This window comes from Bidens hawaiensis, unplaced genomic scaffold (genome assembly GCF_021521415.1).
Source record: "Bidens hawaiensis isolate Kalapana, Puna unplaced genomic scaffold, B.hawaiensis_p1.1 tig00024244_1, whole genome shotgun sequence".
Lineage (NCBI taxonomy): Eukaryota > Viridiplantae > Streptophyta > Magnoliopsida > Asterales > Asteraceae > Bidens > Bidens hawaiensis.
Window position 1 is genome coordinate 50,247 of NW_027493815.1, and position 14,199 is coordinate 64,445.

General features: G+C 35.8%; 1 protein-coding gene across 1 annotated transcript; it reads left to right on the forward strand.

Moving 5' to 3' along the window:
* Window positions 1-7,977: 7,977 nt before the first annotated feature.
* Window positions 7,978-11,568, forward strand: LOC143568901 (uncharacterized). The gene is made up of 5 exons (XM_077054936.1): window positions 7,978-8,031; window positions 8,126-8,281; window positions 8,811-8,937; window positions 10,485-10,671; window positions 10,791-11,568. Exons 1-5 carry the CDS (start codon window positions 7,978-7,980, stop codon window positions 11,566-11,568), a joined length of 1,302 nt encoding a protein of 433 aa, XP_076911051.1.
* The last annotated feature ends 2,631 nt before the right edge of the window (window positions 11,569-14,199 follow it).

A 14,199-nucleotide genomic window follows, 5' to 3' on the forward strand; every position in this document is an offset into this window, starting at 1 on the left:
AATATAAGTTTTTAATTTAAACTGTAACTTTTTTCTACTCAGATTTTTCCAAATTAAATTTTTCATTCAAATATAAGTTTTACACATCTAAAACTACATATTCAAATGCTAATTGTCATTCAAATATAAGATTTACACATCTAAAATTACATATTCAACTTTGTGACTATCATGCATCAAGTGAGTGTAGATTTCTATACTTGGTATGTAATATGTATAATGTATATGTTTTATAATCGTGTTGCACATTGATGCTTTCACAATGTCATAATATTAGGGATCATATCATCATCATCATCATTATCGTACTCAGTATATCCTACCAATAGCAAAGCTATGGTAGGGTCTGAGGAGGGTAAGATGTAGACAGCCTTACCTCTACCCTATAAGGATAGAGAGGCTGCTTTCGGTGAGACCCCCGGCTCGATAGTAGTTTTGCATCAAGCCTTGGACATAAGGCACATAGCACTCAATCATCGGGACACCGGCTGATCGGTGCATGTACCCTTGTCTTTCGGCTATCAACGCCACTACATGATGCCTGATTAACCGTCCGTCACTTTTAACGTTATTTTCACGAGATTAGTAAAATAACGTCAAAATTAGTGCAATTTCACTTTTGCCCACCCGAGGGTTCACACATATATACATCATATGTGCGCACCACAAGCAGGGCTAATATTAGGGATCATATGCTTCTTTGAAATAAGTCATTAATATTGGTTACCATGTATGCAACTGTAAAAAAAATATAAGTAAAAAAAGCATTATGTGACACACCTACAAGACATCAAATAAGTCATTCATATTGATTACCATGTATGCAACTGCAAAAAAAATATAAGTAAAAAAAACATTATGTGACACACCTACAAGACATCAAACTATCTTCAACATTTTATGCAGGGTTTTTTTTACTTTGAACAATAATTGTTTACACCTAAATATCACATAACGTTGCACTTGCAAGAACTTAACTCACCACTTTTGTAGGGGACAAGCAACATATGAATAGATGATTATGTCATTGTTTTTAAGTGATTGTTTTAATAATGAAAAAATGGAACATGGTCAAAAATGTTGAAAAAATGTTTATCTTTTTGAGAGGTTATACATTTGATAGGCGGTGTAATTTACATGAGGCGTGCGTAATACATGTATACCTAGCACTTTTGTAATAGTTAGAAAAAGTTGTGTAAAAATATGAACCCTACACATGTTTTTGTAATATATTATGTTACTATTAGAACATTGATTACTGTTTTACGGAGGGTGTTTGGGATTGCATGTTTTAGCCTACTTATGACTTATACCTTTTTGAAAAAGTTAAAAATGTATTTAGCATTACTTACTGGTGTAAGTGGATAAGATGATAAGCCACAATATCATGACTTATAACTTATTCCCAAATATTTGTCTTATGAAAAAGAGGTGGTTGATGTAGGGGACGATATGTAAAGAAGATAAATTAAATTAGGGTTTGATGAGAAGAGAGTTTCACAACTAAATGAGGCGTTATAAATCGTTTATTGGCTAGTCAGGATTGGTGAGACCCATGACCTGTGAAAATTGTTTTGTGATGATTAGGAGATTATTTCACAAATACATGAGATGTTATAACCTGTTTAAGGGCTATCTGGGTTTGGTGAACTCCATGACCCGCGAAATTATTGTGTGATTGTAAAATTGTTTCACAAAGAAATGAGATGTTATAACTCATTTAAGGACTATCCGGGTTTGGTGGAAACCATACCCGCAAATTCGGGTCAAAAGCATGAGAAGCTTCAAATGACAAATCAAACAATATGGTGGTTTGAGAGGGGTGGGGAGAAACCCTAAAGTGACACATATGATTGTTTGGTATTCACTTACAAGCTGGCCCTGAGAATTCACGTGCTCCGGCCTAGCCGAAAAAATTACATATGTTAAGCCTTAAGGTACTAAATAATGTAAACACATTTTTTTAAATGTCGATTGAAGTTATGGCAATAAACATAACAATTAGCAAAATAATGTTATTAGAATGAGTTTATGACATACTTTATAGGCTAATAGGTAATCAAGGATTTGTGAAGCTCTCATAACATTCTTACTAACAAATTGGTGAATCAACTCTTCGCAAACTGCTCTATAATATTTCTTTCTTGATAGTTATCATTGCTAACTCGCTAAGTCTATCTTGGAACATTGTGGACCGTAAATAAGATTTTAATAATTATACTTTTGAAAAACACTTTTCTGCAGACGCTACCATGATTGCTGGTGTTCGATGTTGTTATCCGGCCTATTCGTTTTTAATTATTTATTTAATTTTTATTAACTAACTTAAAGTGATAGGCCCTTCTCGATTTTTAATGGGTCTATAAGTTTTTGGGTAATCTAAATAGTGGGATTATAAGCATTCAGGTATTTAATATATAGAACATCGGGAATTTAAAAAAAATTATGCCCTGAAAAAAAAGTGCCCCGGTCGGGCGCTTACATGATACACACTAAAATCTTATCATTTCCTTTCTTATCCCATGGAAAAAAAACTTAAGAATACAGTGTTAGAGCCGGCCATGAGAATTTATATAGATAGATATATGCCAAAAGAGAAAGAAAAGGAAATTAAAAGTAAATACGATTTAGCCTTATAGTTGTGATTGGCTTGGAAAAGCCAAACAACATCTTAGTACGTGTATGCAATTGTGAGAAAGAAAACAAAAACAAAAGAATCAAATCCATCAAAATCCCATAGATGTTGCCGGTGAACATTGATATGTCGCTTTCAACTTCCAACGAGTTCAACTATAAAACCAAGACTTGCCCAATCTTCCTTCTGAACCACCCTCTCAATATTCTTTTGGTTCATGGTTTCGGTTCTTTTTCGAAGAACCGAAACCATCTCCGATCATCACATTTAGCTGCACCAAACCCAAAACCGACCTCGCTATCGGTCATCTCTACCACAGGTATACCATTTAAACTATCTCACTACAAATAAAAATTCATTTAATGGTACATAAAAAGTGTCACAAGAAACCAAAAAAGTGCCGCTAAAGAACCTTGTTGGAATGAGTGACACACAAAAAAAAAGTCACTAGAAGCGCTACCACTAAAGCCTTTTAGTGACACTTTTTTCATCTACTACTATAAAAGTAAGCTCGTTTAATAAACAAGCAAAAAAAATATAAAACAAATGAAGTGTACCTTGTTTTCATGCAAGTTGTTCCATTCTTCCCACTAAGGATATATCTAATGACAAATTTCATTAAGTCAAGCGAGAAGTAGAACATAATGTTGTATATCCAGATGACACCGGCCCATCCCCACCCTTGTTTCTTGCAAATTCTCAATCAGCATACACTTTTATTAAAGTTGCCACCTGAAAGGTTTCATATTTTATTAGAAAAGAATGCATGATTAGTAGAGAAAAAACGAGTTGATTTGTTTACAAGTTGTGCTGCAAAGAAAGCACCCAAAAGTAACATCCCTAACGTCCAGCTGCGTAAACGGGTAACGAAGATTAAAGATTGCTGACTATCCTGACTTGGAGATATAAAGCAACCATCATCTCAACTTCACTGTTTCTCAAAGATCTAACCCCAAATTTGTCTTGTTTGTGTGATGGAAATAAGAAAACAATTGTGCAAGAGTGTGACAAAATATTAATATTTGTTGTGTGGCATCCGTAGCATCATCTACAACAATCCCAACTAGTTTTATAAATAAAGAATAAGCACCATGTCAAACCCGATTGGCCAGAAAAATATACCTTAAAGTGAGTTTTTTCAATCTAAACCCGCTTTGAACTAAAAAAACACAAACTATAAACTGTCACAATGAAAAGATTTGCCACCAAATCAACGACTGTTGCAACATTATCTTGTTTATTATTTTCAAAAGTTATAAAACTTTAGTTTTTTTATTTAAATTAATATTAAACTTTGTCCATAATTCAGAGAATGGTAGAATTTATATTCTTGAATCCCATGAAATGGAAAAACGACACCAAAATGAACCATCATTTCTTTTTTAAATCACAAAAAGATCAAATTAAATTAGAATTTATAATTGCCGTTTACAATAGTTTAGAGATTTTGGAGTATTGAAAATATAAAACAATTGTCGAAACCCATATTTAGTCACCTTTAGATTAAGTTCATTGACATGATTTGGTGTGTAAGTTAATTGAGTCGAGCGATCTGTGTAAGTTAAACGAGAAGAGCTCGAGACTTTAAAATAGATATCGAAATGAGTCGAGCTTGAACTCTGTGTAAGTTAAACGATAAGAGCTTGAGCCTAGTTGAGCTCAGCCTCTTGATCAACATCCAACATCTAATAACATCGATCACCGATAACCTCTTGATCCAATATCATTCTAATAATCAAATCAATTAAAAAAATAAATTCAATAAAACTAAACAACCTAATGCAATTTGACAAAATAAAACACCTAATTGCAAAATTAGAAACAATTTGAAGACATTTGAACAATTTGACTTCACAATCCCCAATTTCCAACACTCAACTAACAAAATCAAACACCTAATTGCAAATCTACATAACCTAATCAATCACATAAACCAAAACCTAATCCATTTAGGTTACAAAAAAGAGCACGAAGCATCTAATCAATGAAATTAAGCTACAAACAATTTCTCAAACATATTCACCGTCAATCAGATGAACGAGCGACTCTAAAATATTGCCAATCACTACAATAACTTATTGTAAACTAAAAAATCAATTAACTCTTAACTATCACAATTATCTCTTGAAATCGATGAAATTAGGTCAACAAAAAACGAAAGAAAAGAGTGAAATCGACTAATTGAAGACCATTGATTACCCTTCCTTCCTTGATCAAGAAATCAAATATATAGACGCAAAGATGAAGACACAGACGCAGAACGTTGCATGATTTGTGAAGACGTGGAACGGGAGTTGCAAGTGTTTGAACGATAGATTTAAAACCACTATTATAAGAATATATGAATTGAGAAGATATCAAGATACATAGATGTGTAGAATTTGTTTTTCAGTTTATTGTTTCAATAATGTGTAGAATTTGTTTTTATTTTTAATTTTTTAAACAATCAATTTTTATATTAATTTATCTTGAATTATTAAATTGTTTATTATTAATTTATTACTATTTCGTTTTCCTATTTACCTTCATCATATATGATTTTTTGAGTTAAAAGTGATTTATATTTCAAACCAAAAGTAACTAATTACAATAATAAAAAGGAGAGACACGTGCCCCCCTGAAATTATCATATTCATGTCTTAATACCTAAATCAAAGGCATAATCTATTTAAAAAGTAGTGATTACATGTAAATAAGGTAACACCAAATAAGTAAAATACTGAAAATGCCATTAAAACCTAAATTAGTGGTACAAAATTTAAATGTCATTAAAACGTGAGACACTAGATTTTTAGTGGCACAAGAAAAATGCCACTAAAATAATAAATTAGCGGCATTAAATTAAGTGCCACTAAAAATGTTTTATAAGCAAAACATGACATTCACAAAGTGCCATTAAAAACCCAAATTAGTGGCACAAAAGCTAAAAGTCATTAAAAATGTGCTACACTAAATTTTTAATGACACACTTATCATAAATTAGTGGCATTAAAACCAGGTGCCACTAAAGTGTGTTATAAGTAAAGATGTCATACGCAAAGCGCCGTTAGAAACCTAAATTAGTGGCACAAAAGCCAAACGTCATTAAAAACATTTCGCACAAATTTTTTAGCGGCATACGCAAAATGGCACTAAACTTATAAATTAGTGGCACTAAAACCATAAGCCACTAAAAATATGTTATAAGCAATATGACATATGCAAATTGCCATTAAAAACCTAAACTAGTGGCATAAGAGCTAAATGCCATTAAAAATGTGTGACACTAGATTTTTAGTGGCATACGCAAAATGCCACTAAAATCATAAATTAGTGGCACTAAAACTAAGTGCCACTAAAAAGGTGTTATAAGCAAAGATGGTATGCACAAAGTGCCATTAAAACCTATATTAGTGACATAAAAGCAAAATGCCATTAAAAACGTGTGCTACTATATTGCCTTTTATATGTAGTGTCTATTTCCGAATTTTGATGTCTTGTTCATGTCTTTTGTTTATCCTTGTATCATACTAAGGTAGAAAATTCCATGGCCTGAATAGATAACACATTGCACGGACCCACTTTGTGAAATTCATGCAAGCAATCTATGTATAAAATTATGTCTTTTTGTTATTTAAACTTATTTATTTAAACTATATTTTTTAAGGATATTGGTTTTTAATAATCTCAATTTTCTCTTATTGGTAGATAACACTTCCAACTTTCGATTTAACACTCACCACTCCCAACTTTCACTCTATTTTCCTGTACCACTCAACATCTAAATAAACACTAACATCATTAATGTTTTGGTCTAAAAATGTCATTCAAATTAGTTGAGGGGGTGAAAAAGAAAATTAAATTGTTTAACATATACCAAATTTGTCTCCATGCATCACCACTCCAACCTCATCTATTACCACCACCACTACACCTCTGGTTCAACACGAACCCGTCTACAACATATCGATTCGAAGTAATCATTTACTCGCCGGAAAACGAGTTGCAGGTTTCCGGCGAACACCATATCCATCATTTCACCGCCCACCGCCCCAAAACCGCAAACCCCACCCCCACCATCACCAGTGTCTCACCCAGCCACCTTCCGGGATCGCCTGCGTGCCGGAAAATTGAGTTGCAGGTTTCCGGCGAGCACCATCTTCATCATATCTCCACCGGTGAACAATCTTCGTGATCTCCATCACCTTTTTACACCTCTGAACCATCTTCATTTTCTGAAAAACGTGGTAGTCGGAAAACGCAAATTTGCCGAAAAAAAGAGGTCACCGGAAATGGAGGTTGTGTGTTAAAAATAAAATTTCTGTTTCCCCCTCAACTAATATGAATGACATTTTTAGTCCAAAACATTAACGAGGTTAGTGTTCATTTAGACAGGGAGTGGTACAGGAAAATAGGGTGAAAGTGTGGTGGGTGACAAATCAAAAGTTGGGAGTGTTATCTACCAATGAGGGAAAGTTGGGAGTATTAAAAACCAATATCCCTATTTTTTAATACTAACAAGTTTTGTTAAACGCGCTGTGGCGTGTGGGTATTGTATTTGTTTTACGAAACGTTATTGTATAAACATCTATTTACCAAAGCTTTCAAGAACACCAAACGACTGACTAAATGCATCCACTTGTATAGTTGTATTACAATTTGCACAACAAAAATAAGCAATAGAAAACAGTACCAGTCTTTGAATCCTTGTAGGCTTTAAAGCCGTTATATCCAAGTGACCATATTTATCAATTGTAGCATTCCGCCTTCTTTCACTTGTATTTTTCCCAACCTGCAATGTTAAATAATCATCACATGTTTCCCAACCTTAATCATGTGGTGCGGACCGCGTACCTTGTACGTACCATGAATAGTGAACACAGGTAAGGACTACGGACCTTGTACGTGTTCACGACCTTGAGTATAGGTATAGTCAGCGGACTATGAACATACACTTGGTTGGTTAAGGTAAGTTTTGAACGTGAATGTGCTAAGTATGTATGGTTTGAATGATAATAGAGTTTGAATAAATGTATGGGTGTGGAACAAGTTAAGAATGGTATGTGTATCTTCGGATACGAATGAGTATAAATGTGTAAGTATGAATTGTTGCTTGATAAAACTAGAACTCACTCAGTGTAGCTGACTTTTAGTATGCACGCAGGTGGTTGATAAAGACGGTAAAGGAGCTTGGAGTGCACACAAGGCTATCTACACGGTGTTGGCATCCAAATAGTCATTTAGAAAGAAAGTATTATGTAAATGTAATAATATTTAGTGAAAGTTTTAATAAACTCTGATAATTAAGTTGTGTTCAAGTGTAAATACAAATGTTAGTAAGGTGCCTGGGCCGGGTCCTTACAATGTTAAAGAAAGTCGTTTCAGGGGCTATTGAATCAACTTTACCTCCTGAGTTGGTAATTACTAACAAAGACCCTCTTGTTCCAGCATTAGTGGTAGCTACTCGTTTACTTTGGGATGGTCATTGAACAATAGTTGGTACATTGGTAGGGTCAGGCTCTTGAAGACATAACTTTGGAGGATTCTTCATGGGTCAATGAACAATTCCCTTATCTAAGTCTTGAGGACAAGACTTATTTGGAAGGGGAGAGTAGTGATGAGCTTATTAATCTATTTACCATGAATGACAACTCTAAGTTTTTACAAGTTTATTTTAGAAGGGGTAAAGGAGGAAATACTAAAAGTGGCTAAAGGGATGATTTATATAATAATAAAAGTGGGAGAATCATGCTTCAAACTTTTGTACATTATGCATCTAAATGTGTACAATATTGCAATATTCTATTTTTATATAACTTTATTTTTTTTACTTTTGATCCCTAGACTTTTTCATAGTATATAAATATGTCATATTTTAGTTTTAGTTGTCAATATTTTTCCACTTTCAACTTTGGTGTCTTATATTTTTCATCTTTTACATTTTTTTGTTTAACGTTTACGCTTGAATTTAACGAGTTAACGCGCTACAACGCATGTGTGTGATTGAACGTTATGTTTATTTTCCCGTTTAACAGTCTCATCGCAACGTGTAGATGTTAAGTTGATTTAGTTATTTTTTTCTATATTTTATTATGTTCCGGTCTAATTTTTGGGTGTTAACACGATGCAACGAGCGTATGTGGTTCAACGATTTTACGTCTACTTTTTGTTCAGTTTTCTTAATGGTTAACATTAGTTACTGGCGGCGGGAGAGAGGATGGCGAATAAAGGCGACGGTGATGGTAACTCCGTGCTTTCGAGTGGAGTTGATATGTTCTGGCGCAACGCGGGGGTGTACATACTGGTTATAGAATATTGGAAGGGTAGTATAAGTAATGGGAGTAAAATGTGTTAGTGGCATGATTCTATTTGTTAGTTTGTTACAGGTCCTGCGTGTTGCATGGAGAGACAGAACCTTCCCTGGAATTTCTTTTGATATCTTTCCACAATTTTATTTGTTCACAATTATTGCGTGTCTATTAACAAACCCCTTTCCCAAATTTTGTTTTGTGTCTATTACTCAGACTGGTCGCTATGGGGCTCCGAAGGGTGACGTGGCGGGCGCTGTTGGGCGCGGAACACCGCTGTGGGGCGCGGTCCAACCAAGGGCGCCGAGGGAAAGGTGGTTGTGACGCTGGGCGCGGATGATGGTTGGATGGTGGGTCCCTCTCTCTATATCTCTCAAACACACATACATACATATGTATATATGTATTAAAGGGGCTTCGAAGCCCCCCGCACCATAGAGGGGCGACTTTCGGGTGGGGCTTCGAAGCCCCCAGTGCCCACGTGACGCTGACGTGGCACTGGGGAGGGGCTTCGAAGCCCCTCGCCATAGAGGATAGTCTTATTAGACTACTCGCTATGGGGCGTGGAGGGCTGAGGTGGCATTGGGCGGATGGGCGGGGAACACCGCCGTGGGGCGCGGTGGATTTCGCCGTTCAAACGGCTGGCGCGGATGGTGTGGCTTTGGTGGTCCCCCCCCCAACGTTCATTTGAACGGCTAGTTTTTTTTAAAAAAAAAAAAACTAATTATTTTATTTATAAATACTAACTCATTTTATCATTAAATACACAAACAAATACCAAATACTATCAAATTTCAAAACAAAAACCTCTCAACTCTCTACCATGAATGCTTTCTCAAATTTCACTGGCTCGAGCTCAAACCCGAACCCAAACCAGAACACGAGCTCAAGCTCAAACCCTAACCAAAACCCGAACACCAACCCAAACCCGTGGGATCCGTCTCAAAGGTGGTGGGCTAGTTTACTCGCAAACAATGACCCTACCAACCCTTACTTTGCCACCAGAATGTACCCACAATGCCTCCAAACGATATGTTTTATCGAATGCCAATGCCTTTTATGCCAACCAGAACAAGTTATGTTTTTTTTATGTATTTTAGTTTAATTAAGTTTGATTTTTATTATTTAGTTTGTTACATTAAGTTTGTTAGTTTTATTAAATTAAAAAAGAAAAAAAATTAAGGGGCTTCGAAGCCCCGTCACCATTGAGGGGCATCTTTGGGGTGGGGCTTTGAAGCACCCAGTGCACACGTGGCGCTGACGTGGCACTGGGGAGGGGCTTCGAAGCCCCTCACCATAGTGACCAGTTTTATCAGACTACTCGCTATGGGGCGTGGTGGGCTGAGTTGGCATTGGGCGACGGGCGGGGAACACCGCCGTGGGGCGCGGTTGGTCCAGGGGCGCCGAGGGAGAGGTCCTCATCGACAACGAGATCGTGTCGGTGCTCATGAAAGGTTGATGCAAGATTATTTTTCGTCGGACGCGACTTTTAATGCGGAACAATTCCGGCGGCGTTTTCGGATGACTCGCCAACTTTTTTTTACGAATTGTTGGTGATTTAGAACGCGATTTTGATTTTTTCCAACAAGGGGATGATGCGAGAGGTAAGCCCGGTTATTCTCCATTGCAAAAATGCACGGCGGCAATTCGTCAACTCGCGTACAGGACCACGAGCGACGCCATGGAAGAGTATTTACAAATGTCGGAGGCAATGGCTCGTGAAGCCCTTCACATGTTATGCGAATGTGAGTATTATCATTTTTTAATATGTATTTATAAATCCTCTCATTTTAAATGCAAAGTTAATAAACTGACATTAAAAATTTAATATTAGGTATTCCTCAACTATATCATAAAAAATATTTGAGGAAACCGACTCAAGCCGACATACAAAAAATATACGAGGTGCATGAACAGAGGCACGGTTTTCCTGGGATGCTTGGTAGTCTTGATTGCACACATTGGGCTTGGGAAGCTTTCCCAGTTTATTGGCAAGGTCAATATCATCGGGGTGATCATGATGGACCAACGGTTATCCTTGAGGCTGCTGCATCATTTGATCTTTGGATATTGCATGCTTTCTTTGGGATGCCCGGTGCAAACAATGATATAGCTGTGATAAATGTGTCTCCTCTTTTCGACCGTCTCGTAAACGGGGTTGAACCCGACACCTCATTTTCCACTAATGGTGTCAACTACGAATACGGATATTATTTAGTCGATGGCATTTATCCGGATTGGGCAACGTTGGTTCATAGCTTTACGTGCCCGACTGATGATAAACGACAATATTACAAGAAAAAACACGAGTCATCCGGAAAGGACATCGAAAGGGCATTCGGGGTATTAAAGAAACGTTGGTCTATAATTAGACATCCGGCTCGTATTCTGCACATGGATAAGTTAAGAAATGTAATGTACACTTGTATTATCTTGCATAATATGATACTGGAGGACTCGGGTAGAGCAATATGTCAAGGCGAGTACGACGATGCGCCAGATCCGATGACAACACTAAACGAAGATGAGAGATTTGCTATTTTATTAAGAACACGAAAAAAAGAAACGAATTTCAGTCTTCGAGCGGATTTGGTTGAACATATTTGGAGAAACAAACAACAAAACGGCGCCGCCGCCGCCGACTAAAATTAGTTGATTTTTTTATGTATATGTTTTTAATTTTAATTTAGTTTGTATTTGATAATTATTGTATTTAATAAATTTGTTAGTTTATTAAAAAAAAATTAAGGGGCTTCGAAGCCCCCTTACCATTGAGGGGCATCTTTGGGGTGGGGCTTTGAAGCCCCCAGTGCACATATGACGCTGAGGTGACACCATAGCGAGTAGTCTCAGGTGCACAATTATAACTTTGTTAAATATGTATAACGAGTATGATTGGTCTGAATATATCATGGATAGTATCGAGAGTTGTAAATATGCACATATATATGTGTACATTATGTCATAAAATAGTTCAATATTTCACATACTATACTTCACATATATCAAACCAAATATATACATATATGAACAAACAATGATTATAGGTATACAATCATCAAGATTAACGTCAAAAGTCAGATACCTAACCTAATACATTAACACGTTATGAACAGACGTATTCGAAATTGAAATTACATTGTTGTTCGAAATTGGTGACGTAGAAGGCCGGTTAGAATCATCGATACTACCAGATGCCATGGAAGGATGTACAACATGATTCATATTATTGTGATTATCATCAATGTTGTTTGCACATGTATTGTTAATCGATTCAGTATTGTTTACTTCCTCAGTTGAATGCGTTGTAGATCCAATACTTTTATTATTCATGTTTAAATTCGTAATAAACTGGTTCATTGGAATCACAATTATAATTCATCGAAGTCGCAATTTGCAATAGAAAATTCAAATCCCTAACCTAACTTTGCATTGAGTCGAAGTTCCAATTTGTGTTGATTAGAAACCCAATCTGATCGGAATTGAAGAACGAACGAAGAAATCCATACGCCAATTGCTGATTTAAAGTTTTGATGGTCCTCCACTTGTTCATAATCGAGTTTGAAGTTACGATGGCTTATATACGTTTTCCAACTGTTCCAAATGTGCAAAATTCCATTTATACCCTTTAATTAATGGCTAGGAATGGTTCTCAAATCCTGTATGTATGTATGTATGTACGAACGTACGTATGTATATCGAATTTTCCCATTCACTCACATGAAAGTACCAACAATTGTTAACACATTTTCACACATAAAATCAAATCGAAATACACAAATCCCCAAAATATTATCATATGAACAATTAAGCATCTCACGCATACAACTGATTAACACCATGTAAATATATATATATATATATTTACGTAGTTTTATTGGCGTTTTTACAAAATTCAAAATTAGATCTCGGATATTTACATAACTGTTGATACACATTGAGTTGAACAAAAAATAGCACATTATATGGTAAAAATGGCGACAAGTATAATACATGTAAATGTCATGGCCCATACGCTTGGGAATGTAAGTGTATAGCAGGGCCGGCTCAACGTTTTTTGAGACCTAAAGCTCACTAAACTGTTGGGGCCTTTTTTAAAAAATGATTTGATATAAACCCTCCTTCTTTCCCCAGACTTGGGACTAACAATAATAAACTAAAACGTTTCGAATTCGATTTGCCAAATCAATTATCAATCAACAAATCAGGAATACAATACAAGTAATTACTTATTACCTAAAGACTAAAATATAATTCAATCCACAAATCAACTAAGGCAATCCATTTTGAAGTAGAGTACTAATCGACACTTAGAAGAATGCCAGAATTATGTGTTGACACTCAACAGCCAAAGACCTAGCCGATGCAGTAAATCACACTTTCTTTTATTTTCATAACCATAGTATTATTATTTATCTAACATAAAAGAGGCAGATGCTCAAAATAAAAAAAACATATAATAGTAATATATAATTATTTTTTTAAAAATGGGGGCCTAAATATAATGGAGGCCTCAAGCTAGGGCTTGGGCTCCTATAACTATTCAGCCGGCCCTGGTGTATAGTGCCAATTAATACGCCGAGTTGTTGATGCCATACGCCTAGATGTTGGCGTATGGTGTGTTATGCTATAACTAAAGCCATACACTTGTTATGTAAGTGTACGGATGGCCATTTGCTTGGTGTCATACGCCTAAGGGTGTTAGGTGTATGACATGCCTATTTATAGGCATAACCCAAAGTGAAAGAGATAGAATTCTACCATTTCCTTACCACTTCATAGAATTATGCTGCCGGATTTTCTAGGATGACAGGCCATCACGAGGTGCACGTCGTGGTGTATCGAGCTTAACCAAGTGTGTGTGTATGCATGATGAGTTGCTGTAATCATTCATTTATCAATGAGAGCACTTTCGGCTCGAATCATCTTGTTTATGTCTCATAGATCATGATCCTGGCTTTATCGTGTTTTTACACAAAGCTTACACTTAAACGACTAACAACTCATTTCAAACATCATTATCCGTGTGTATACATTTTTACATTTGATAATTTCAACCGTGTTCTTGCATTCTTGCCTTTTGCTAGGATGCATGTTTGGACTTAAAAAACATGTATGTTAAATGTTCATGTTGCATGCTTAAAGATCATTTAAAGCCGAAGGTATAAATACATTACCCATCAACAGTTAGGCATTGTAGTTCTCATACTTAAAACATTGTAACATAATTACGTAATTAAGTTCTCATACTTAACATTATATCATTGTTTTGTGTTG

What these genes read in the sequence shown, in the direction of transcription:
- LOC143568901 (XM_077054936.1), top strand. Translation starts at nt 7,978, where the DNA reads ATGTTAAAGAAAGTCGTTTCAGGGGCTATTGAATCAACTTTACCTCCT. An exon ending in GGTTATAGAATATTGGAAGG is followed by an intron (nt 8,938 to 10,484) that starts GTAGTATAAGTA and finishes TTGGTGATTTAG; the next exon opens with AACGCGATTTTGATTTTTTC. An exon ending in CACATGTTATGCGAATGTGA is followed by an intron (nt 10,672 to 10,790) that starts GTATTATCATTT and finishes AAAATATTTGAG; the next exon opens with GAAACCGACTCAAGCCGACA.